Raw genomic sequence first — 26,869 nt, forward strand, 5'->3', positions numbered from 1 at the left:
TCCCAGCAGATGACTGTCTCACAGCTTATATCCTCCTCCTGCTCTCAACCATTAATAAAACTCAAAAGCAATGACCTTGAGGTCCCAGCCAGTGACACCAAATCCCAGCAGCCCTTCACTTCTACACCCTTCATCTCATTTGGGACTGACATGCTTCCAATCAAAGCTCTGCCACCAGACAGGCTGCAAACACACAGCTCTGGCACCATATAGCATGTCTGGAGGAGAAATCTGGCCATTGGTGGGAGGCACAGTCCTTGGAAAGATGGGCAGGGCTGTCACCATGTCTCTAACCCCTACAGATCTGGGAAATGCAACTGGCAGGGCCACACAGGCAATTTAGTTCCTATCTCTGTGACTCAGTTTTTCATCTGTAAATACAAAAAATTAGCTGACATCTGCAGTGGTGGGGATGTTGAACTGCATGAGCACCCACCCCAAGCTGCTCTAGAGCCCAGGGGGAAGGCAACAAAGACTAAATATTATCATTCCTCATTGCAACCAAGACTGCTCTGGGCCAGCCAGGGAAGGTGCTTCCTGTGGTGCATCTGCCTGCTCACCCCCAGCATGGCTGGGCACTCACAGCACCTGGGGAGCCTCAGGGTGCCCCAGTCCCCATGCTTGGAGCAGCTGCCCTGCCACAGGAGAACCAGGCAGCCGCCTGCAGTAGCATCCCAGCTCCCAGCCCCAGGCTCCTTACCAGCGGCCCCTGGCTGGGGTTGGGGTTGCAGGGGTGTTTCCCAGTCCAGGATGTCCATCTGGAACCCATTAGGCACCTTTAATCCCCCTCATCCATTCTGGTGCTGTCTGAGCTCCCCCCCACCAACACACACAAACGCTGCCATTCAAGCAGTTAATTTAAACAAATTCTGCCCAGCCGCCACATCGAGAAGCGATGAAAAAGCCAAACGAAGCAGCTCAAAGCCAAGGGGAGAATGAAAAACAAAAAAACCAAAAAAAACAAAAAAGGAAGAAAGAAAGAAAAGAAAAGAAATAAAACCACTCAGCACAGTGGGACAGATACCCAGAAAGACCAGCTGCATCCTCCCATCCCAGCCAGCCCCAGTCCTCCCCTCTCACAGGCAATCAGATACCATGCGGGCTGTGTAATTGGATGGCAAAGGATAGAGAGAGACATCTTAAAGCTTGGGTCTAATCTCATTAGCACCCGGCTGCGGGGATGCTGTGAAATCGTAGGATGCAGGAATGAGCAACATGCTGAGCCCGTGGGGAGGAGAACAAGCGAGCTGGAGCGGGACGACAACACCGGGAGGTGGAAATGCCTCCGGTCAGACAGCAAGAGCTGGAAACACCGCCGAGTCCTGGGAATGCAGCCAGCCCCCTCACTTGCTCCTCACTTCCTTGCTCCTGTTGACCCACAAGCACAGATCCCCACTCCTGCTACATGGCCTCGACTTTATCCCTATGATTGGTAGTTAATAGCGCCAGCGTTAATTGCTGGGCAGTAACAGCCTGGCTGTGCAATAGAGAGGAGCTGCCATGGAGTATCCCTGGGGTTCAATACCTACCCCCCAACCCACACCCGTTCTGCATTTCCATCATTCTTGCCTTGGACCGGCACATACCCAGCAAAACACACTGCCAGGTGTTTCACTGGGTATGTGCTGGTCCATGGCAAGAAGAATCATAGAACTTTACCCACTGACAGCACTGGATAAAGCATCCCAGTGCTCCAGGCAGCCTGCTTGGGCAAGAAGTGAGCCCACCAAGCCCAACTGCTGGTGTCAGGATTGCAGGCTGTGTGGTCCAGCACCAATGCCAAAAGCACCACAGGTCCCTTGGGAGTAGAAGAGAAAGAACACAGCACAGGGCACCCTGTAAAAGCAGTGATGGAAACTGCTGACAGCTTGTTTTCATGGCAGTCCCAGCATGAGAGATGAGGGGTTCCAGCAACCAGCAAACGCAGGTTAATTACCTGGCTCTGCACATTCACACGTCCGTGGGATGCACATGCAGCGGTACCAAGATATAACTTAGCCTCAAATCGCTGCATAGGACTTTTTTCTTCCACATTCTGGAACTCAAATTACCAGAGGCTAATTCTGCTCACGATTCTTTAATATCACTTTGAACCCTTCTACTGTTTGAGCTGTGAAAACAGGAGGAAGGAAATGCCTTTATTCTGTGCTCAAAATGGATGGACAAAGGGATCAGCTTCTTCAAGCACTTTTAACTCTTTCAGGGGACCAAAGGTGGCCAAAGGCTGAATGTAGGATAATGCAGGCAATGAGCTGTGATGCAGGCAGAGAATAAATAATTCCTGTGTTTTAACAGCTGTGTAATTAGCACTGCTGCTCAGATTTAGGAAGACTTAATTTTTCATTGCTTTTTCCCATAGGTTGCAAATTCCCATTTGCCAGTGCACCACTAGGAAGCTGGACAGGGATGCTCTGCATAATGCCATGTGGAGGGGAGGACTTCGCAGAAAGGGGCAGGGGGCTGAAAGCTCCACCTCACCACAGACTCGGCCCCTTTTGCTTTAATAACATTACAAAACCCAAATCCAAGCCTGCACCCAAAGCAAGACCGAGGGTGAGCCCAGCTGAACCGGTGGCTTAAGGAGAGAGCCCCAGGAGTGAGGCTTGACCCCATGCATTGCCAGGGAAACCTTGGAAGCGTCTCAACAACCAGAAAGCTGGAGCCGGCCGTGAGTCAGGAGCACAACGGGGTGCATGGAGGGAACGGGGCAGATTATCTCCAGGCAGCCGTCTGGCAATGCCCACTCCTGGCAGGCCCGGCTCGCTGGCAGGATAATGGCACAGAACAGAGCCAGGGTGTCCCTGTGCAGGTTGCACCACCACCCCGGTGGGACAGGGCTCAGGCTGGTGGGAAGCAAAGAGGGAGGCTGCCCATCTGCAGGCCGAGGAATGGTTGCTACCCTCACCCCAGCACTCCCGTGCCACTGGAGACGGCGGGTCAAGTCCCAAAATGCTTATGGAAGTCTTTAAATATAAAGAGATCTTAAGAATGTGTTTAATTTGTGAGGCATTGAGGATGTCTGCACACAGAATGCCCCAGGGAGTCTTACGGTCCTCCCCCGGCCCCAAAAAGAGCCGTGGCACTTTAACGATGGAGGAAGAAAGGGGAGAGCGGCAGGCAGCGAGCAGCTCCCTGCACAAGGGCGCTCCTTCCCAGCAGCGTTACCCAGCACAAAACCCCAGAGGTATCTGCGAGGACGCTGTCCCCACGGGCCAGAAGCACAAGGACCTATCAGCCTGCCTCGGCTTGGCCCTTCTGTAGCCCCCCGAGCCCCGCCAAGGCTGGGGTGCCAGGAGCAGTCCCTCAGCGCCTGGCAGCCCGCCGGGGAGGGGGCTGGCCGCCCGCCCGCCTGGCAGCATCCTTCCCTAGGTAACCTCCCCACCTATTAGTGGCACATTTGTTTCCCTGCGTTTCCTTAGAGCTGTCACGAGCCACACTGACTCTTTGTTCCCGGGGGTTGCAGAGGGGCCTCCCTTCCCCTTCCCCCCAGCTGGTGTGGGGGGGCGTCTTGCAGCATACAGACCCCGCAGCTCCCCCCTCCCCCAGCTGCGGGGGCAAACACGCTGCCCCTCCTCATTGGTATTCGGGGGGACACATCCCAGCCTGCCCCCCCCAGCCCTGCTCTGTCCCCAACAGAAGGAGCTTTGTCGGGGAGCGCGATGGGGTACGGCACCCGGAGTCCACAACGTGGGCATGGTGACAGCGGGGACACTTGGCCCTCACCCGGCAAGGGGAGGGGGATGCTGCTAGAGGGGGAGCTGGGACAGAATGAGGGATGCTGGGGAAGGGGAAGCAGGGAGGTTTGCTCCAGGAAAGCTGCTCCCTGCTCTGACCTTGGCACTCTGCTCTTGGACCGCAGATCTCTGCGCAGAGCATCAGCACACACAGATCTGTGCAAAGAGCAAAGGGGCACGTGCCCAGGGAGCCAAAGCAACCCTGCTCCAGCATGGGAAGATGAGAAGCACAATGCTGTGCCCACAGGCAGCTGCAGGCTCCTGGGCACTTGCCGAGCTCCAGAACCAGCACAAAATCTTGCTGGAGGAGTGAACCTCAACCAAAGCCCCAACAGGAGCGACTGTGGGAGGTGGGGGCGGGTGTCTGGCACAGGACAGCCAGGGCACAGCCAGAGCCAGCCCACCACAGTGACAGCATTTCCAGGGAGCCAACCAGCAGGCAGGCACCAAATATCCCCCACTAAATGGAAAGTGGGGCTCAGGCAAGTCTCCCCTACTGGGAGGGAGCAAAGCTGTGGCACAGGCATTCCCCAGAGAGCCTCCCCACCTGGCACCAGCATGACTACCCGCTGTGGGGGCACAGGGCTGCTCCTTTACCCAGCCCTCACCAAGCACACATTTTTGTCTCCATCTCTGCCTTCCCTGTCTGGGGGTTTTCCTGGTGCAGCCCAAAGAGGAATGGTCACTAGTACAGTCTCACAAGCAACACCTCCCACGCGCAGCCAGCCCCATCCGAGCGGGGCCTGTTTTGTTATTTCTTTCTCTGACAGCTCCTTTTTCACTTGTCACCCTGTTTTGCTACTACTCAGCTCACAGCTTCCTCTGGCATGGTTGTGATCCTCTCCTTCTTGAAGGATGTCATTTGCATTTTCTCAAGTTATTTAGCAGCCCTCCATTTTTCTCTGCCTGCTTTTCTAAAGGCAATTAGGGCTGGGTTTAGCCAAATGCAGGGGTGGTTCGAGAAACCTGCCCCAGGGCTCACCATAATATCATCTCTCCAAACCAGGCAGCACACCCAGCTGTGGTGCTCTCTGCCACTCGGCTCAAAACTCACAGATCTTTAAATACCCCTGGTCCCTCTGTCAGCTCCCAGACAGAGGCAGTCATAGAGCATCACTATTCCTCTGCAGGCTCTGGCTGCAGGAGAAGAGTCTCACGGGAGCGTGACAATCCCCCCAGCTCCTACAACATTTCACATGTCCCCGGCTCAGAAAGTCACCAGCCCTGATTGAGATGTTAATGCTGTTTCCAGGGAGCCCCTGCCCTTACAGACTGAGAGCAGCACGGCAGCCCTTCCCCCTGGGCTTGGCTGCCAGCTAAGATGTGGCACCATCTCCTTCACCATTTCTGCTGGCATGGGTCCGACAGAAACTGACAGTCTGCAGCCCATGTCCTAAATCTCCCTCCTTCTGGAGACAAGACTCTTTTCCCCCTACTCTCTGCTCACTCTCTCTCAGCTCCCACTCTGCCTAAGCAAGGAGCAGCTACTGCAGCTTTTGTTGAAGGAAACCACTGGGCAGCCACTCCCATGGGGATGCATCCATCTGGGATTGTGACTCCCCTGCAGAAGCAACTCCCCAGAGCTCCTCACAGCCAAGCACCCACTGCTCCTCTCCTCCCTCACATCAGCTCGGCTTCCCTTGGAGAAAACTATTTATTTATAGCCATCCTGGCTGCCTTTAGCACATTTCAACAGCCCACGTCTTTGCCTCCCTGATGATGCGCCCGCAGCATTTCTGTCCTCACCCTGCTGCTACAGCCATTCCAAACTCCTCTCTCCTCCTCGCATCCCCCATCCAGAACCTCCAAAGGGACTGAGAAACAGCTTCAGGAAGATGTTTTAAGGGGAGGTGAGCAGAGAAGGGAGAGAGTGCTACAAAACTCCTTTCTCATCCTTCCCCCTCACCCCCTTCCTAAGGAAGCAGAGAGAAACTCTGCTTGCTTTTTCTGCTGGGTGCTGTTGGGAAACAAAAAAAAAACAAAAACCAACTCCTGCCAGCTTGGGAAAGATGGTGAAGGAAGGTCTACCAGCATCCCCTTGACTCCTGGTGTGTGGATCAGGGCTGTATGGACACCACTGCTGAGCGAAGATACGAACTACTGCGGCACACTGGGGACCAACACCGGGCACTGCAATGGAAGAGGTCACCCTCTTGCCTGGGTAATCCTCACTGGAAGGAAAGATCCATCTTTTTACCAGCTTTCCATTTCGCAGGAGATGTGCTCTTCCCTAGTGAGCTGCTGGGGGACCCTGGCTTTCCCCCCTGAGCCCACAAAGCTTTGTTCTTCCATCCAGTGCTGACAGTTTAATTAAACCCAGTTTGAGAACGGGTCACTGAGGTCAGGTGCTCTCCAGTGAAACCTCAGATCAGCACCATTTCCAGCCACCACCACTGCTTAATGAGTTATCCACTCATTGCTGGGGACATAAATAAAGGAGGCCATGCAGGGAGTCCCCCTGCCTCCTGGCCCCACTGCCAACCCCCTATCTCAGACTGAACTGGGCTCTGGGCAGACGTCAGCTCAATATTCCCAAATTCCAAGGGGAAAACATTACTCTCCAGGCGTCTCACATCCCCCATGCCCTCATTTGAGGTTTGCTTTCCATTGGCCCTTTCCTGCCATTCCCCAGTTTATTTAAGCCCCGATGGATCAGGTTTAACTCCAGCCCTTTCCATTATCCCAATGCACAAATGCTCTTTACAGCCAAGTTCCATGTAACTAATTGTAGCTCGAGCTGGGCTGGGAGACCACAAAGTACCACCAGCATGGATTAGTCTCTGGTACTCAGGAGGTGGACAAAGAGCTCTCCATCCTGACCTGAACCTGAGAGACTCCTCTTGTGCTCCTGAAAAATTTTCATCAGGTTCAGTGGGAAACTGCTCTATGGGTATGACCTACCCTTAACTCAACAGACTTGCCTACATCTTCTGTGTTACTGATGTGCTGAAAAAGACCCATCAGGACTATGTCTAGAGAAGGCTGGAGCACCCAGGGCAGCACCCAAGGGCCCGTCTAAGAAATCCCCTGCAGCTCCTGCAATCCACCCCCGGCTTTCTGCTTCAGCTGCCAGCAAACAGCCTCATTTCCCAGCTAAACAGATCTCAGCCTGACTCATTCAGTCAGTTTTTGCTAATTTGAGACCTCCCAGTACAATGGTATGAGGACATGAGGACCTAGCAAGAAGCCCAGAACGCAAGAAGCATGCCATGGGTGGCACAGCTGGCAGGTCAAGGGGAAGCCTGTTTGCTGGAATGATCTGGGGATCAGGATTTGCGAGGAAATGGTGCAGGTAAGAGCCTTCTTTTCCTAGACCAGCACAGGTCCCGGCCTGTTTCTGGGCAGGGAGGGGGCCCTGAGCAGAGGGGCCACTCCAGATCCATTTCAGCAGTTAAACAAGTGCAAAGCCCAGTGGGGAGGCTCCAATTTCATTCAAGGAGAGCTGATTTCAATTTAGCTTAAACCTGTTCCCCACTGGCTCATATCCTGGTAGCCTGACCCGCGTTTGCAGCAATTTAAGTGTCCTTATGACCTCCCACACTGACTGGACTAGCACTGGTCCAGATCCCACCTCCTGCTAAGCCAACATGTGTGTCTAGATGAGCCACCCAGGCCACCCCCTGCCTTGCTATCCCCCTGAAACATCCCTAAGCACCTCAGCAACCAGAAGCCCCAAGGAGAGGGAACAGCAGGTCCTCTTGCACAGAGAGCCTTGTTGCACAAATGCAGAACTCGAGAATCTGCCAGGACATTGGTTCCTGATGTGCTCTCCTGATGGGCAGACTGCAGCACTGCACCCCTACCCTCATTAATGTGTGGGGGAATGTGCTGGAGGGTGGCTCAGTGTGTCCCCTGTCCCACCACTAATCTTGGGGAACCTCTGTGCCAAGCCTGCATCAAAGCTCCCCAAGACATGGCACCAGCTATAGTTGAAGAGCTGCAAAATCTGAGCCCATGCACACAGCCCCAGACTGAACAGGAAAAGCTCCAGGTGCTGGTATCCAGGCTGTTTGCCATGGCAGAAATGGCCAGAAAAAAACTTCAAGACAGGGTGGGAGGAAAAAGATTGGAAATAACCCTCACATTGCAGTAAGCAGTAAAACAACAGGCTGACAAAGGGGCTGAAATGCACCTGAACATGAGATGGCTGCAAGGAACATCTTGCATAGCCCTCTTAAACCCTCGGTGGTATGTACAGCCCCGTGCACACCGTGGCGTAGTCCTGGCTCCACAGGAGCCTGGCGGCTGCGTAGGGGCACACTGTCTGTGTAGGAGACACACATGCTGCTCTTCTGCATCTCCACAATGAATTGTTAGGGTTTGCTTGTTGAAAGAGCCTGGTGTTAAAATCTAGAGAAGACTAAAAAGGAAACATGAATATCTGTAAGGCTGTTCTCCTGCCCGTGTTTCTGTTATGCAATGGGCGGCTGGAGGAGGATGGGCCCTTGCTGGCGCCACAATACAGCACAGCTGAGCTCAACAAATGCCATTTGATAATTAATTGAACGCCTGTGCTATCAACTGCCATTACCTAGGCCCATCTTTGGCACCTGTCCACCACTTCACACATCCCATGCTGGCAACCCACACAGCGTTTTAACCCTTCATTACACACTTCAGGCTGGACCCTGGGACTGACTCCCCGGCACTGGAGAAGAAAACGGCTCAGCCACAGCCTGACTGCACAAGAAGGGCTGCCTGGCCCCAGCATGGCCACGCCTGTCCTGGGAATGTCTCAGCACATTTAATTATTTTGTCCATTCCTGCCTTGCCTCAGCAGGGACCTGGCATCCTTATGTCACAGCTGATCAATGGAGATACAAGATGCAGCAAGCAAAAAGCTTGTGTCCTGGCAACTACCACCCCAATCCACGGGGTATAAGCTGCTTCTCTGAGTGATGGAGAGCACCCAGCCCCAGTCTGGCACGCAACCTCTCCTCCTCACAGCACCCTTCCCAATGTATGTGGTGCCTGACATAGCTGAGAGCCTGTAAACACTTTGTCTGAACAATGCTGGCACTGCTGAAAGCACCATTGCCTGAGCAAAACAGCCCCAGGCAAGGGAAACCCAATATGGAACAGAGAATGTTTATCAAAACCCCAGCAGCCCTCCCCATGCAGCCTGCTGCTGCACAGAGGGAGAAGGAACAGAAAGATCTGTGGAGCTGGGGCTTGCACAGCAAGAGACAGTCCCTGGAGTTGTTTCTGCAGGTGCAGAGGGACAGGCAGGGATGGGGACAGATAGAGCAATGCGAGGAGGGGGCAGCAGGCATGAAGGGCTGGATCCCTGGGCATGGCTTCCTCCTCCTTCTCCAGACCCCTATAGAAAGGCAGCTCTTGAGCAGAGTTGTGGGGCTCTCTTTGCCCTATGGAGGTCTCTGGGCAGAATGTAACCCCCTTAGGGACATCCTCTTTCACCCTCCTTTCATGAGAACCTGGGCTAGTGTCTAAGGGAACCCTGCTCCAAAGCCCATGGTCCACAGCCGTGGAGGAGGCTGAGGAGCTCACAGCACCTCTCCACCTGGCACCGTGCAGGCACAGCTCAACTCTGCAATGCCAGACCCAGCCCAGACTGCCAGCACCTCATCCCACGTCCCCATGTGCTACAAGGGCATCCTTAACACTGCCAGTCTCAGCTCTTCTGCAGGTCACTGCCCAATTCCCACCTTGCTGCATGCTCGGGTCACACAGAAACAGGGTGCATTCCCCTGCCATGTGCCAAGCCTTCACTGGGACAACAAACCAGTAACCACCAGCACAATCCTCCCAGGAGCAGCACATTCCCAAGGCATCAGTGCTCCTCCAAACCCCATGGCAATCCCCCAAGCGAGCCCACACCACTGCTGGGCAGGGGAGCCCCGTGGGCACAGATGGTACTTACAGCCGCGACAGCGCCTGGTTGTTCTGGAAGAGAAGTTCGGGCAGGGTGTGCAGCTGGTTGCGGTTCAGCCGTCTGCAGAGAAAGAAGGAAAGGGTCATGGTTTGGGGTACAAAGCAATGACCCCATCTGCAGCCCAGCTGGATGTATCAGGCAGAGCTGGGTACTTTGGCTGGCTCAGAGAGGCCAGTGGAGCAGAGCATCCCACCTGGCAAGGACACCCCCATCAGCACAGTCCCAGGCAGGGACAACCAGCGGGGCACTAATGGACCTCCTCACAAAGCTGTAATTACATGCAGAGAGGACTCCAAGCTGTTAACTGCTGACTGCTGCTTAACTGCACTCTTAACCTGCTGCTCGCTCAGCTCCTCGTATTTGCTCCAGCAGCTTGGGATTTTTAAACTGCTGAGCTATTTTACTGAGTACTGGACCAGAACTTACAGCTCCTTTGCTAACACACAGGACACGGCTGATGCAGCAAAAGTCATTTCTGTTTAACCTGCTCCTCACTTCAAAAGCATCAGAAAGGACTCTAAGATCTATAGAAACAGAAATAGATGTGCTTCCCAAACTGTAAAATACCACTGCCACGCAGAAGAGAAGCTGTTTGAAGTCAGGCAGCACTGATACATTAGGGTTTAAGGAAAAAAGGAAAGAATGCTCTCTGCAACCGAATCCAGCAGCCCCTTACCAACCTCCCTCCATGACCAGATACTCACAGCCGCTCAAGCTCCTTCATGTCATCGAACGCCCCACGCTCCACCATGCTGATCTGGTTTTCCATCAGCTGCCTGCAGAGAGAAGGGGTCAGCTTTCTGGAAAAGTGGTCCCCAGTGCCCCCATTACTTCTTTTGACCCAGGGCGCCTCACTCCCATTATCCCCTCAACACAACCTAGACTCTTCCCACTCTGTCCCAGCTGGAAATCCAACACAGCCCAACACAATATCCTCCAGCCCTGCTGGCTGAAGCCCACAGAGCAAGGCCGAGTAGTTCCAGCAGCCCTAGGAGGGGCCACAAACCAAGCACAATATCCACCAAGGTGGGGACAGCGGGACCCTCATCAGGAACTCACAGGACACGGAGCTGCTTCAGCCCAGCAAAGTCATTCTTGTTGATTCGTGTTATGTTGTTGCCATTGAGCTCCCTGCGGAGAGAAGAGGAAGAAATTAGCACCACGCACTCAGGAGGTAGCCAGGCACTGGGCCTCCCCAGTACCTCCCAAAAACGGCAGGCAGGGCCCAAAGGACAGTAGGGGCTGGTGCAATTCTGCAGCCCCTGACCAGGAATGGCACCTGGCTCCAGAGAGGACCCTCATCCTCAGTGACCAGCAGTGCTGGGCACACAGAAGTCTGGCTGGCTGTGGCCGTGTGAGCAGGCATCTTTCATGGACCATAAGGCAACAAGAGGCAGGGGCTGTCCGGCTCCTCCCTGTTCCCATTCCCGATGCCCAGGTAGGATGCACGGCACCTCATTCTGCAAATGCAGCTAACACCTGGTAGGGGCATCCCAAACAAACAGAGCTGCTTAGAGAAGGCAAGGGTAACAAGAAACAAACAAAAGTCCCCAGAACAGCAGGATCCCTCCAAATACCCAGCTGCAAGTCACTTACATGTGTGACACTTACATGATAATGGCTTCTGCCATTATCCTTACATCACAGCCGGTTCAGTGCACAGCCATTTCTCACCTTCTACGTGAAGAATAAGCCACACTAAGGTTTCACTTGCCAAGGGAAACTTGCACAGGACAAGCTGCTTTGTGGCATCACTCTCTCATTCAAAAGCCCTGGGGGAGCACAGGGACAGGCAATGCAGCCAGAAAGGAGATTCTGCCACTCCTTCCTCATTCTGCTGGTGGAAATAAGGGGTACCTACACCCTGCCATGGCCTCGGTCCTGCCCAGACTCTGCTGAGCACCAGGACAGCATGTGTCCCACTGCTGGACACACACAGGTGGCAGGGCCTCTGCTCCCAGCCGGCTGCCTACATCTTCCCCAGCTCTCCTCAGCCTTGCTCTCCAGCACACTCCTGCTAGGATTATCCTGCTCTAAAATACATCAAGCCAGAAGCTGCAGAGATTTGCACCTCGCATTCAGTTTCACAGTGCCTTTCCGCCTTACAGGATGTGATTACTGTGAGAACAGCAGGACCATCAGCCCTGGGACCCACAGGCTGCAGAGCTGGGGATCTCTGTGCAGCCCCCTGTTGCAGGAGACAGTCTCCCTGACTGGCATCACAAAGCATGGCAGCGTTTGCTTCTTGCCATAAGGCCAGCCTGCCCACGGCATGTGCTGGGGATGGAGGATGCCTGCAGGAAGGCAGGGCCCAGGGAGGGCTCCCGTGCTGGAGACCCACTGCCTGCACTGAACTCAAACACGGGAATCAAGAGGGAAATATAAACTACAGGAGGAGAAGTCAGTCAAGTGAAGGATGGGCTGCTGGAGCCAGGGAAGGAAGGGACAGCAGAGTGGCACCACAGAGCAGGTTGGGGCGCTCGGGCAGCACCACGGAGGGGTCTGTAACATCCTGAGCCCTGACAGCGGGGCCAGGGAGCAGCAATGCCTCACGTCACACGAGTGGCTGAATACACAGTCCATCATGCCCATCCAGAGCGGGTTCTGCAGCCGTGCGAGGGGCCGAGGTCAGCAGCGGGCTGGCCCCGGGGCCGCCGAGCAGCGTGTAGGGCCAGCGGGTGCAGGCACGGCAGCCGCGCACCCCGGGGTGCTGCCATTGTCCTGCTCAAGCGGCTGATAATGGCTAATGAGTTCCAGCTCGCCATTATAGCCCCCTAATTACGGCGCTATTCAGCTCCGCGATTGCCGGGCTCCTGCCATTATCCAGCCGTGTGCGCCTGTGTTGGGAAGGAGGTAGGGAGAGCAGCGTTACTAGGACACAGATGAATGCAAGCGGGAATGAATAGAGGTTCCTCAGCCCCGGTGATTAAACCGAAACCCACACTTGGGCTCTGCAGCCCCACGACTCCCGCGGCTTCCAGTATGAGCAGCAAAGAGCCCAGCAGGCTGCCGGGGATGAGCCCCCAAATCAGAAGGACCTGACCCTCTCAGTGGGAGAAAAATGGTCACTCAGGCTGTAAATCCCAGGCACGAAGCTCTGAGCAGTGTCACGCGTTCTAGGGACATTTGTCAGCACAAAGGGCGTCGTTTGGTATGTGCAGTTGTGTGCCCACTTCCTGACGGACCACAGCCCTGGAGTCACCTAAGAGAAGGGAGAAATCACAGCTTCAGGAGTGTTTTTCTCCAAGTGTCCTAAAGGCTCCTTGGTAAAGAAGATTGCCTGGAAGATTCCCAGGGCCACGCTGGAGATGAAGCTGGAGGCAATGGCACCCATTCGAGCTCCTGGTGAGGGAGGGTTCCCAGCAGGACTCCCATGTCACCTTCCTTTAAACATACCTAGCATAGTACAGTGCGTTACTGGAAGTTGAGTCATCTCCAGTACTGCAGAGGGATGGAGCAGAGAGGCTTGATTTAGAACTGCCCGACCTGAAAGCCAGGACTTCCACCTGCAAAGCCCCAGGTGGTGCCGTTCTCAGAGCACCAGCATCCCAGAGCCTTAGCCAGAGGCAGAGCACAGGCAAAGCACCGTGGAGACATGAAGAAACACCAGAGCCATGGAAGCCATGGACTAGACATGGCCAGTCCCTGCACATGCCAGAATCAGGCTCTGCCCTCTCTCCAAGGCATCTGCTGGGACAGCATAGCCCAAAGACTGTAGCAGCAGAAGGCGCTGGCAGGACCAGCTACCCTGGGGTCTGCTGCCCACGCAGCCCACCCCAGCCTCTGCTCCCTGCATGCTTGCTGAGCATCCTCGGGGAACTTTAGCAGTGGGGCTGGTGGCAATCCCCAAGTGGGGCTGTTTCTCAGGGCCCCTTGACAATCCTCTCCCTCAGGGACTGGCTCTGTGTGCTCCCTGACAACTGCTCCCAGCATCCTTCCAAGCCTTTGTTCAGGTAAATGATGGCCTTTGCAACCAAGATGGGAAGGAACAGCAGGTAAAGCTTATTTGTAAGGATGCCGAGGCAACACTGCCATTTAACTTCATGACATTTTTTCCCCTCTGAACCCCCTTCAGTTCCTCATGGAGATAAATTACAGTCTGCAGAGCACAGAAAGCTGGATTCCTGCTGCTCAGCTGCTCACCCACTGCCTCCATGCCCTTTCCTAGTGAAGCAAAACACTCTGCCCTGCTCCACACAGCAGAGCTTCAATAAGGACTGATGTGTCTGGGGAACTGCCCAGCAGATTGGTTGTATTTCTGGACTGTGACTTGAAAGCAGAAACACAGGGTGTGCTCTTTCCTTGCTAATTCAAAGGATTTAACACCGGAAAGCATCCTCAGATTCATTCAGGCTGCCTTCCTCTGCCCCCCCAGTACCCCAAATCTCACACTGCTGATGGAGAGGCGGCAAATTTTCATTTGCAACCCTCAAGTTTCAGAAACCCCCCTCCCATTTCTCCCTGGGAAGAAGAAAGTCATTAAAACAATCAGTCCCTTTGCTACACTGCTTGTGGATCATCCCACTCCCAGATGGGATGTCTGTGCTGCAGCAGTGTTCGTTAGACTGGATTTGCATAGTCTGGGTTTATATTTGGTTTCTAGCTTTGGATGGCTTATCCATTCCCAGGGGGTCTGATGTGTCTTTTCCCTTTGCAGGGTTTGGAGCTACACTAACTCAGTAACAACCTCAGAGAGCACAAATGCTGAGAGTTAATTTATTAAATACAGCCAACATGAATGATATTTCCCTGGGCACTGATTTATCAGGAGCGGGAAGGAGCAGACAGCTCCTATCCCTACTCTTTTGCAAAGCATCAGCTATTCAGCACACATGTGACTCCTGTCCTTGTGGCTCAGCTCAGCTCTCCTGCTGAGGCAGGAATCCTAACTGCTCTGCTCCCTGGAATCCCGCTTTTAAGAATGCAGAGGAAAAGTCTGTGAGATGAATTCCTGTATTTGCACCCGCCATTGGCAAAATGTGCCCTGGCCCATCAGGGCCAGCACAGAGCAGGTGCCCACAGCTCTGGGCAGCGACTGCAGGGGCTGGAGAGGGATCAGTGCTCCTGTGGTGCCTGCTGCAAGGGCATGCCCTGGTGCCCGGTGGGGTTGGTATGTGTGTTGTCCATGAGATGTGTCCCTCCTCTGACAGTATTCACTGCTCTGCCGTTCCTGCCCGTGCCCCACAGTGCCAGCCCCCAAGGGCATGGCTCCCCTCCCAGCAGCTCCATAGCCCTCATCCCAGAGCCCTGACCCCAGCTGGAGCTGGCCGTGCCAGATAATAATCAGGGAAGTAGAGAAATGAAGGCTGGAAGGTCACACACCCCAGAGCAGTACCTCTGCCACCCTCCATCAATCCAGGCAGACGCACACGCTGCTCCTTCAAGGACAGGGACTGACACTACCCTGTGCCCCTGCCTCCAGGACCATTAAACTCTGACCTGAACCCCTCCCACAGTGGATGAACCCCATCTCTGCCTGCCCAGGCCACCATGGTGCAGAGATCTGGCTGCTCCCTTGCCCGTACAGGCCTCTTTCCCAGCCCACTTCCCCGCAGGAATCCCCAGCCCCAAGTGCACAGCTCTCTCTGAGGGCCTCTCTGACTTGCAGGGGCAGGACCCGCTCTGTTTGTGCTCCCATTCCACATCTGAGCCGTTGGTGACTCCCTCCCACCAAACACTTTCTTCGAGTCCCCAGGCAACAGCTTCCTTTCTGTCAGCTCATTCCTCCCATTCACCAAGCCCACTCTGAAATCCCAGCCCATTCTCCAGCCCTCCTGCATCTCTCCCAGCCTGGTGGCATCTGCAACTGCTGTAAGCAGCTCGTGTCCCATCACACGGCTGCTAATGGAAACACGGATGAGGTTTAGACTCCAGACTGACCCCTGAGCTCAGCACTGAGGGACAGAGCAGCTGCAACCTTTCATGCTACACTTTTATTGCATTTTTCAAGTCTTCTCAAGATTTCACCCGGCTGCTTGAGTGTAACTTAGCCCCAGCACAGGCTCACTGAGCTGCTCAAACAAGGCAATGTGGGGCAGAGACCCGTCCCAGCCTTGGGAGAGCTGGTCCCCACCAGCACCAGCACCAGCACGACGTTTACCAGCTCTCTAGAGCCCACATGGCCATGGCTGGGTGCTAACTCCATCCCACCCCACCAGGGAATTCAGGGTGTTGCTACCCACTGCTCAGGGAGGGGACACTGGTCACACACATCCTGGGCTGACACAGCTGCACAAGGGGCTCAGCACCTTCTCCTTTTCCATCCCATGTTCTGACCAGACCCCTCCAGAAGAGCAAAGGTGCCCCAGGGATTCATGGAAGTCCTTTAGGGGTGTCACTCACAGGGTGAAGGCCTGGCCAGCACCACCCCTACCAGCTGCCTGCAGGGGCCCAACAAGCAGAGCCGAGAGCAGCTGTGTGCTGTTTGGGCTCATCTCAGAATCACTGCCCTTACCAAAGGGGAGCCCAGCCCCAAGCACAGCGATGGCCCCCAGAGCACAGGGGGCTCTGTAGGCTTTTACGAGGCACTAGAGCAGGTTAGCATCAGGACAGATCTTTAAGCATTACAAACAGCATCCATCATGCAAGTAACAGTGAGGATCCAGAAGGCTTTCTGTTCTCCTAACTTCTCTCTGGGGTTTTCATGCCACAGCCATTAGCTGCTTGCAGTCAGGGAACGCTTTACACTCACACAGCATTGTGGTGTACCACCTTCACGTTAAAAATAAATAAATAACCTCCCTGAACCCTGGCAGGAGAGAGAAAAGGCAGCAGGGCATTTCTGTTTCACAAATCTGGAAACTGAGACTCAGCCAAGAGAACAGATTTTCCTTGATACCCACAAAATTTGGCTTTTTATGCTGTGCTGAATAGCCTAGTGAGGAGCTGCAGAGCAGCTCGTCTGCTTCCCAGGGCAGGGGAGGCTGCCCAGCCCTCAGGCTTCATCCTGCCGCTCATCAGATTGAGTTCCGCTTTGCATCTCCCCCAGCAAAACCTCTTTGGCTTATCCCTCCTGCAGCTGCTCACACCAGGGATGAGAGGACAAGTGCACCTGAACCACACAGTTATAGGTGCCTACTCAATCCCAGACCAGATGGATCTCCTGGAGCATCCCATTTGGGATGTAGGGCTTCCTCCAGCCAAGAAATATTCAGGGCCAAGAGCTTGCATCTCTCTCACTCTTGGTGCCCAGGGCTGCTCCTTGGCTGCATTGCTTTAAAAATTAATCTTCCCTTTTTCTGATCTTCCTCTTCTCGCGGCCTCTCTCCCCCATAGGACACTTGCCTCTGCTATTTTGAGCAGCAAGTGCATCCAAAATGCATGCTGGGGAAGCAGACAGTCAGCACAGCCTCAGAGCCCCAATATAGCGAGGAGGTCTGAGATGATTCCTGAGGGGACAGCCCTGGGCCAACCCCACACCAACACCATGGAGAGGTCCCCTCATCCCACCTCATTTCCTTCTCACTTCCAGCAGTGCCACAACCCCAAGGACCCGGCTATCCTTACTGCTCACATTGTTAATTAGCATCCTGATGCTGTACAGCAGGAAAAACTCTGCTCCTCACCACTCCTACCACTGCCATCCCTGGCTATCCCTCGAGTGGGGACAGGGGCCAGCTGCTGGAGCTGGCCTTGGAGCTACTCACACTGGAAGCCTGCCAGGGAGCAGTGATCTGGGTCTGACATCCCCTGGGATGAGGCCAGTTGCTAACGCACAACCGTGGTTTATACTGCTTTTCAGCAAAACACGCACAGAAACATCTCCTTGCCTCTCAGGTTTTATGGAAGGTTATTTCAGTAGCAATGAAGAGCAAGAGGATGTGTCCACAGCACTAGGCATCTCTGGAGTGGGCAGGGAACCATGAAGGACTTAGAAGCAAGACAAAGAGAGGATCCTTTGGTTGCCCACATGCACGTCCTGCTCCAGTACTCTCCTCCACCAGTCTGTCAGAGAGCAAATCAGAGCAAGGATACAGGAAAAGCCCCTCTTCAGTGGGAGGTCATGGGTTTGTACACCTTTCCCTGGACAGGACACCCTTTCCCTGCCCTCACCACCCCAAATCCTTTCTGTTCCCCCAGGCTGCATGTGCTGCTGCCCAGTGAGGGTCCCTCATGCACCCTTTGCCTTTCATAGCTGCTTCACTCTTCTGCCAGCCAGAGTTTTGATAGGAAACAATTAAGTAGGGGAGAATGAAGCTCCAAGCAAATGCACATCCTATTAGGAGTCTGTTTCTGTAACTGGACTGTTTCTGTGTGTGCTGCCCTGCACTGGCACCGTGGCCACCATGCCCAGCTCACCCTGGGGCTGCAGGCTCTGGGCACAGCAGCAACAGCATTTGAAGATGCATGTGAGAGACCCACAATTAAAGCTGGAAACAATTCTCCTTCCTTGCTTCCACCTCAGCAGCAAGGAATTGCTGTTAGCACAATGCATCACTCTGGAGAACCAAAGTGGCAGCACATTTAAGGCAAAAATATCTGTTTTAAAGGATGCAATAAAACAGAGCCAGGGAAGGGTTTATAGGGAAGCAATTGCTGTATGGGGTGAGAAGTGGTCACCAGAGGCCAATCTGCCTGGCTTTATTGCCTGTTACTGGTGACTTTTCCCAACCAGGGGACAATAGATCCTCCACTATCAGCCTCCACTTCAGTCAATACAAACACGACATAGTTTTTTAAACTAATATTTTTCCAGCATGCAATTCCATAGAGAGTGAGAACGCAGCGTTACCATGGCAATATATAGACAGCATCTGCCTTGGACGTAGCTGAAGGGAGAAATTGGAATAGAATTGCAAATTTCCTCTGTCCAGGAAGGCTCCCAGGGAAGCCACTGCAGTGGGCTGGGTCAGGCTACCTTCCCAAGCAAGCCTGCATCCTCCCAGTGCCCAGCACTGGCTCTCCTGAGAGCTGAGGGCTGCAGGGCCAGCCAAACACTGCCCTGGCTGGACAAAGGTTCTCCATCCTGCTCCGGAGCTCTGCAGAGCCTGTGCAGACCCTCTGCAACCAGACTGCTCACTGAGAACTTGCCTGGGCACTTCAGGGAAGGAAGAGGTTGACTTTCTCAAGGTGCTTGCTAGGAACAAGCATTGCCTGAAGCCCCTGAAAGGAGAAGCAGCCCAACAACTGGTGTGGAATGCAGGAGTGCTGCTGTGATACACCAGCCCAGCTGCTGCAAGTCATTTTGATTAACTGGTGAGAGGTAGATGCAGGTGAATGGATTAAGCATGCTCTGAACAAGAGCTTGCTGCTGGAATTTTGGCAGGGGATGGTTGGTCAGTATGCAAGAGTGCTTCAGGTGCAGTCAGCCTGGCATGGTGCTCCCACACCCGAAGGCTGCAGCTCAGCACCCCTTCCCTCCACCAATGCACACAGAGGGATGGCAGGCTGGCTGCAGACTGCATGAGGCCCATTTCAGCACGGGTAAACCCCTACGTTTGGCAAGAAGGCAAAGAGAAGCCCCAATAAATGTTGAGGCCAGGGACCCTGGAAAGGAAAAACCAGAGCCAAGAGGGGTGCAGTGATGGGGAGCCCCAAACCAAGCTCTGCTGCCTTCCACAGCAGAAGACACGGGGGAAGGGACACAGCACAGCCCACAGTGAGATGGGGGATGTCCAGCTCATCAGAGAGGAAGCAAAAGGGGCAAGTGGGGCAATTCTCAGCTGTCAGCTGAAAAATTCAATAGCAGGAGAGAGTGCAATGCCATCACAGTCAATTCATACCATGCAAGCAAAGAGCTAGGCTGGAAGCTGCCATTTAACAATGGCAAATTTGCACTGATCCTGTTGACATGGGGAGAGCTGTGCACGTCCTCAACAGGGCAGTCTGCTCTTCAGAGACACTTTCAAAGGAAGAAAGAAAGAAAAGCAAGCAAATGGGGAAGGGGACCATGACCTTCTCCAACAACTCTTCCCTGGTGGCTGTGGCCTGAGGGATTCCTGGAAGCAGATAACACCGTAGTGCTGGAGGATTATCACCCCATCCTGCCTACAGAGCCTTCAGGCCTCTGCTGTGCTTGTCAGAGGTGTAGGCAGGAACACAGTGCCCAGAGACTTTGCTGCTTCCCACCTTGCTCAGCCCCAATCCAGTCAGAGGGCAGGTGCATAACCCCCATTTATGTTGGGTTGCAGAATAAAAAGCACTTAGGGAGCAGCAATGTGCTGTGCCCTGGCACAAGGGGAGAGGGGTCCTGCAACCATTACTCGTGGTCCATCTAAACAAATCTGCAGCCCTCACTCTCTACCAACAGCACAGCACCCACCAGGAAGATATCACAGAGCAAACTGAAGCAGAAGACAAGACAATTTTTCCCCAGCTCATGATTCTCCAAAGTTGCAGTGACTCTGCAAGGCAAGTAATTCCCTGCTCTTCAAAGGAAAAGGGTATATTTCAAAAGCAATGGAACAAATACCTTGACTGAGTCCCCAAAATGGCAATGCAGCAGGCATGGCTGCAGCAGCAGTGCTGCCCTGTCCAGGGGCTTCACACATGCCACCATGGGGCTCAGCCAGGCCAGAGGCTGGAGAAAGCCTGGAGGCTCCAAAAACCACACTGGCATGCAACAGGCAAGAAATTCATCAGCAGGGACACACCACTGCTCACTGGCACTGTTGGGATGCATGAGGCTGGCATTGCTCATACTGGGCATCTCAGGGCTTGGGAAAAGAGTCACACAGTGGTGGGCACTGGTAAGAGGTTGATGACTTCTCACAGAGAGCTGACCCCTGGAGAGAGGAAGTCCCGAGCACAGACCCTGCTGCAGACTCCCCTGTGGCTGCCTGCTGACCTTGCTCCATCGAACACTGAGAAGTTGGAGACTGCAAGGTTGCAGCCTGCTTACAGGGAATTGAAACTCACTTACGAGCTGTTACAGCAGGATTTCACTGCTAGGAGATAGACCTGCCCTGCACAGACACCCTCAAGCACCTGCACGGGTGTGCAAAACAGCAGGAAGTAGTTATCCAGCAGACAACACCCACGAGAGAGCAAGCATGTCTAGCTCAGTCCAGACAGAAGATCCGGCATTGCCAGCTGCATCAAAATCCAGAAAACCCAATGCTGCTGAATGGCAACAGACATGGAAGACCAGGTCAGTGGAGGCAGAACGGGAGGCAGCAAGCACGATCCATCACCAGAGCGGGAGAGATGCCCTGCCAGAACAGCAGTGAGACACCCAAAAAGGGAATCCTCCATTAGCTCACTCCAGCACTGCTTAATTTGAGCCGTGCTGAGCACCTGCCTGGCGGGCAGAGGCGGGAACTCGATGCCAACACCCCCAGGACCCTGCACCCAGGTGCATGGAGAGCTGATGCCAAGGACCCCATTAAGCTCTCCAAGAGGCAGAAAAGGTTAGTGTAGCCTATGCATAAACCTTCCCGCTGCCCTGGGCACAGTGGAAAGGGGAATCCTGTCTCAGACCTCATAAACTTGGTCTATGGGATGGCAGATCACAGCAGCCTGGTTGCCACACTGGATAATAATCATTTGTATGAGGATAATTATGGTGGGAGAAAAGAAAACTCCTCTAAAGTGGCATCCTGCAGAGCTCTTGATGCTGCATGCTGGGTGCAGCCCTGGCAGCTGCCAGGCTGTCTGCAGTCCATGCATGCAGTCCTTGCCTGCGGGGTCTCTGCACACTCACACTCCAGGAGCTGCAAGCAGCACAGCACAGGGACAGGAGCACCGTGTGTGGCTGTCCTAGAACATATCCTGCAGCTCTGCTGCCCAAGGACACAGCAGCTCAACACTTCCCTGCACTGAAAGGGAGATGTGAGAGCAGCCTGGCCCCAGGGCCATGCAGCTATTGTGCCACTACGCTCTACTGCAGCTACTGGGATGGGGCACCTGCTGCTACCGAGGGGACAGGCTGGGGACAGCCCTGCTCTCCTGCCGGGACTGGGTTCCTGCGTGCCAGGAACCTGCTGCCAGCAGCAGGTTGGACACATTCAGCTGCTCTCCCTGGGTGGGGGCCCTCTGCAGCCACAGAAGCCCAGGCAGGCAAACCTGCCCGGCCTGGCACAGCAGCAGAGGCCCCGCTCCTGCTGGGGGAGCTGAGCAGGTAACACGGGCTGCACACAGCCAGCTGGACCGTGACTGTGAGAGAAAAGCCTTCCTTATGGGGGCCCAGCTAACAGAGACAGGGACTCCTCCCAGCACCCCTGAGGACGTGGGTAGGGATTTGATGAGCAGTGAGGTGCAGGCACAGGGGACTGGAGGGGATGGGTGATCTGCACGGCTGAAGGCTGGTCACACCGTGGGGGAGTCTCAAGAAGAGCTGGGGCAATGGGAGCTCATCCTAACACGATGTGCAGCACTCCCAGGAGCTCCCAGCACCCCAGCTTCCTGGGGACAAAGGGGTGCTCAGCACAGGTAGGGGCTTGGGGTGACAGGAGCCCTCAGAGGACCCCTGTGGCTGTGTAGCTGCCCTGTGACAAGTCACTGGAGGGGTGGCCACACACCTGCCGGGGGTGCCATGGGGCTCGCGGACCCACACGCACAGCCCAAACGCCGCCCCGGAGCAGCCCACTCCCTCGGGCTCTGCTCCCAAGCCCGCTGCACATACTTGCACAAAGACACACGCGAATTCCCGCACATGCCGGACCCCTTGCACGACTCTCACACAGAGAAAGGGTTACACACACAACCCGCTCTCCACCTCGAAGGACTGCTGCACCCCCCTCAGGAAGGGGATGATGCATTTAAACTCACCTAACAGGCCCCTGCACGTATGCCCGGGACGGGAATTTACAGACAACACAACCCCCGGGCGTAGCGGGACACCGCACATCAGCCACTCCACGGGGTTCTTGCACACGCACCTTTTGGGCGGCCGACCGTGGCGTTTGCACACGGACTGCCCTTGACGGGCGCGGCGGGCACTCGCACACACGGACACACACACACCCCCGCCACGGACAGCCCCCTCCCCACGCATCCCCGGACGGGCTCCCGCACACTCTCCTGACTCTCCCGAGCGCGTTCCGCACGCCCCGCGGGGCACTCGCTCGTTTTTGGACACACGCCCTCGGACAAGCCCCCGGCCCCGGCTCCCCGCCGGGCTCCCGCACCCCCGTCGCCGCACGCCCAGCGGCGGCGGACAAAGCCCGGCGGTACTCACAGGCGCTCGGTGCCGCGGGGGATGCTCCGGGGCACGGCGCGCAGGGCCGAGCCGTGGCAGTCCACCGTGGTGCCGCTGCAGGCGCACAGCGGCGGGCAGGCGGCGGCGCGGCCCCGGCACAGCGCGGCGCACGCCAGCAGCCAGGCGGCGGCCCGCAGCCCCGCCGGGACCCCCGCCGGCCGCCCGGGGGTCGGGGCCGCCATGGCAGCGGGCAGCGGGGTCAGGCGGTGCGGCCGCTGAGCATCACCGGGGAGCGGAGCGGAGCGGGGCTGGGCTCGACGCGGCTCGGCTCGGCTGCGGGGCGAAAGCCCCGTCGGCGCACACCCGCCCACCCTCACTGCCGCCCCATCCCGCAGCCCAGGCTCAGCCCCCGAGCTGGCTCCTCCCTCCCGCCCTGCCCGCCCCGACGGGCCCCCCCTGCCACCGCCCGCGCCCCTCCCCGAGCCCCCGGTACCGGCGGCCCCGGAGGGAGCAGCGGTCCCGGCCCGGCTGGGCTCGGGCACCCCGGCCGCCGGAGCCGTCGGGGCTCTGCACCGCCTCGACCGTGCAGGAAGGTGGGCTTCGGGTCGCTCCCGCCACCCCGGACTGCGGGATGGGTTCGCGGAGCACCCGACTTCTCCGGGACAGGCTGCGGCACCCCGGGGAGAAACAACTTGCGAGCCCGGCGGCCGCAGGCAGAGCATTCCCACCTCTCCTCGGGGGTGCCAAAAGCTTCCTCATCTCCTGATGTACTCAAGGGAGTCTGAAACGCCATCCCATCATCCACAGGGTCCAGGTGAGGCAGGGGGAGCTGGCAGCCCGCGGGGACCCCACGACAGGCTGGCTCTGGTCAGCCGGGATGGTGCCCGGCCGTGAGTGGGAGCCCTGCAGCTCAGCACCCCAGCGAGCACACAGGACTTGGGTGGCAGCTCTGCTGTGCGCTCTGCCCCGCACACAAACAGCAAAATGGGAAGTCCTGGCTGCGGCATTAGATATGTTCTTTTTCATTCCAGAGGAACGGCTTTAAAAATAAAGTAACCAAAACGCCTTTTTGGCCGACCTACAAGGAAGAACAAGGCAAAATACACCGATTTCAATGTAAAAGGAAGTAAAGCAAAGAAACCTTGTAAGTCTGGGCATAAACAGTTGGCATCTCAGAAATGCAAATGTTGCATTGCATTCAAACATTTTATTGCCTTCCAGTTTTTTCCCCTGAGATCTGAAAATGCAAGGCAGGAGGGTGTAACCAGGAGGGCTGGTCACCTGTTTTATTAATGACATTTGAAACACTTGTAACCCCATGGCTCCAGGTGCTGAGTCCTTAAAAAAAAACAGGTATTTTGATGTGCCCCACACAGCCTTAGCACCTGGCAGCAACTGCTACAGATGTTCTCCTCAGAGAGGAAATCCACAGAAGGAGGGAAGGTGGGAGCCTGTTGCACTGTGCCACAGTGGGAGGGTGGTGTGTGAGCTCTCACTGGACACCCCAGTGCCACAGGTCATGGTAGATATTTGCAGGGATGGTGGCAGGTCCCAGGGCCCGGAGTGCCTCTTAAATCAATGCCCTCTGCACATGGAGCTCCGCAATCAGGGCAAGAGTCTGCCTGGGGTGCTGCTTCAGCGAGGGCCACCTCACACACACAGGGTTGCACCAGCTTGGCCCAGATCAGCAGCTCTTTTCCATCCCGAATGCCGGCTCCCATCATCTGTCTGCATTTTAGTGACATCTCCTTCCTCTGGCCCCAGTCCCAGGAGGAAGCTGTGCCTGAGATGGATGAAAGGGGTTTGTTCCTCGTTGCTACCCAGCAGCCCTGACAGCAAGGAAGATGAGCTGCTTCCCAGGACTCTGGGAGCCGACCCCTTGCTGGCATAGCTTCTGCAGAGGTGGCCCTGCAGCCTGCCCTGGGGCTCCCAGGGAGACCCTGGTGGCAATAGCACCTGAAGGGATCTGAAATGTAGACCTCGGCTGAATTTTGCGGGGTGAAGGTTGTTTCAGAACGGCTCGGTGTCTCCCAAAGGCTGCTATCAGTGTGATGCTTGTGATCACCCTCCCTCGCAAACTCCCCTTCACCCCTTGGCTGGCAGAGCAGAACCGGGTCTTCCTAACCTGCCCTTAACCTCTGGTGCTGGCAGGAAGGCGGGAGGGAGCGAGGGATCTTGTTTCCTCCTCTGTTTTTTTGCAGCACTTGCCTCAGGCAAATCCTTGTGATCTGCACAAAAAGCAAGCTCCCTCCATCTCTGTGTCCAGCTGCAGCAACACCCAGTCACACGGGGCTGTAAGTTGGCAAAGGGAGTAGCCTGGAGCCCACCATCACCTGTCCTGGTTCCAGTGGGAGAACAGGACTGGGAAGCTGAAAACTCCATTTCAGCCTGACATCCACATTTTCTCCTGTAGGTGCCTCAGCTCCTGCTGTTCTCTGTGAGCTTTTTGTCTCTGCCTGCCATGCTGCGGTCCTGGTGCCCCAGCACCACGGTGCATCCCACTGAGCTGGGCTGCCAGCTGTGGCCAGCCCCTCAGCATCTGCTCCAGCTGCAAAAGCAACACCCTTCCAGGGCTGCCAGCACAACAAGGGCTGGGTGAGCCAGGACAGCGGTGTGGGGGAACAGGCTGTGTTCCAAGACCCTCCTCCCACACACAGCCCCTGGAGCATTTGGGTGATCCCAAGTCACCCAGGCACCCTGATGGGGTGGGCCTCAGAGAGCAACAGCTGCCTGGGAAAATCCCAGGGTTCCTCTGAATATGGATGAGGAGCAGGGAGAAAAATAAACCCCAAACTTCTTTATCAGGGGAGGCCTGGTCCTGCCGTCTGCCACCGGGATTTGGGCCAAACTGCTTGATAGAGAGAGAGACCATCTGGATTGTCTGATGGGCTCTGGGTTTGGTTAAAATGAAGCAGAAGCTTTTTTTTTGTAGGAGTTTTCATGGGAAGATCCGGGGAAGGGTTCCAGGGTACGCGCCAGACCTGTCGTGCAAAGAGATGCGAAGCAGCTACAAAGCTTCAAACAAAAAATTGCTGCCAATTTTAAGCCAAGCGTCCCAGGGCAGCATCCTGGCATTTCCTCCCCCCCAGGACACGTCACAGCTCGCCCCTGTTAGCTCTCCCATGGGCTGGGCTGGCACTGGGGTCCCATGATAGCACCTTCCAGCATGCCTGGGCTTCAAGACAGTGTGCTGTACCCTGGATTTGGGCATGCAGAGGGGAGGCAGCACACCCTGGCCCATTTGTACCATGCTTTGAGGCAGTGCTGTGGCTATCATCTGTCTAGAGTAGTGCTCAGCCCTTCTCAGGGTGGGATCAGGCACTGCTGCAGAGCAGAAGTGTTTAAAACACAGGCATTAGGCTTCTGCTGGGTTGGCTGTGGCTGGACACCAGGTGCCCCCCAAAGCTGTCCCTCTCCTTCTCAGCTGGCCAGGGGAGAGAAAATATAATGAAAAGCTCATAGGCCAAGGTAAGGCCAGGGAGAGAGAACCAAATACCAACATGGCAAAACAGACTTGACTTGGGGAAATTGGTTAAATTTATTACTCATTAGATCAGAGTAGGATAATAAGAAATAAAACTTAATCTTAGATACAGCTTTCATCATCCCTCTCATTTCCTGGGCTGAGCTTCACTCACAGTTTTCTATACCTCCTTCCTTCCAGTGACACCAGGGGATGGGGAATGAGAGCTGTGGTCAGTTTGTCACACTTTGTGTCTGCTGTTTCTTCCTCCTCAGGACAGGGACTTCTCACATTCCTACCTTGGGCATCCACTGGCTCTGGTGTGGGGACCTTCACAGGCTGCAGGTGAATCTCCACTGTGGACCTCCATGGGCTGCAGGGGTACATCCTGGGCTTCACCACAGGCTGCAGCAGAACCTCTGCTCTGGTGCCTGGAACACTCCCTCCCCCTCGTCTTTCACTGACCTTTGTGTCTGCAGAATTGTTCCTTTCACATATTCTTTCTTCTCTACAGCTGCTGCTGGTGTTGTGCAGAAACTTTTCCCTTTCTTACATACATCATCCCAGAGCTGCTACCGCCATTGCTGATGGGCTCAGCCGTGGCCAGTGGTTGATCCATCTTGAAGCTGACTGGCACTGGCTCCACTGGACATGGAGAAAGCTTCCAGCAGCTTCTCACAGAAGTCCCCCTACTACCAAAG

The 26,869-nt window shown here is 55.4% G+C and overlaps 1 protein-coding gene across 5 annotated transcripts in view; it reads right to left on the reverse strand.

Moving 5' to 3' along the window:
* The window catches only part of SLIT1 (slit guidance ligand 1), a 58,661-nt gene extending 35,699 nt beyond the window's left edge, over positions 1 to 22,962 (reverse strand). Inside the window, exons 1-6 of one of the 5 annotated variants that reach the window (XM_086901283.1) lie at positions 11,489 to 12,339; positions 11,302 to 11,399; positions 10,907 to 11,106; positions 10,687 to 10,758; positions 10,332 to 10,403; positions 9,616 to 9,687 (exon numbers count right to left, since the gene is read on the reverse strand). In XM_086901283.1, coding sequence (XP_086757409.1) covers positions 9,616 to 9,687; positions 10,332 to 10,403; positions 10,687 to 10,758; positions 10,907 to 11,052 — 362 coding nt within the window. In that variant the 5' untranslated portion in view covers positions 11,053 to 11,106; positions 11,302 to 11,399; positions 11,489 to 12,339. The other 4 variants (XM_086901281.1, XM_086901280.1, XM_023929735.2 and 1 more) reach the window with 4 other exon arrangements.
* Positions 22,963 to 26,869: the final 3,907 nt, after the last annotated feature.

Source organism: Cyanistes caeruleus, chromosome 8 (genome assembly GCF_971803275.1).
Source record: "Cyanistes caeruleus chromosome 8, bCyaCae1.hap1.1, whole genome shotgun sequence".
NCBI lineage: Eukaryota > Metazoa > Chordata > Aves > Passeriformes > Paridae > Cyanistes > Cyanistes caeruleus.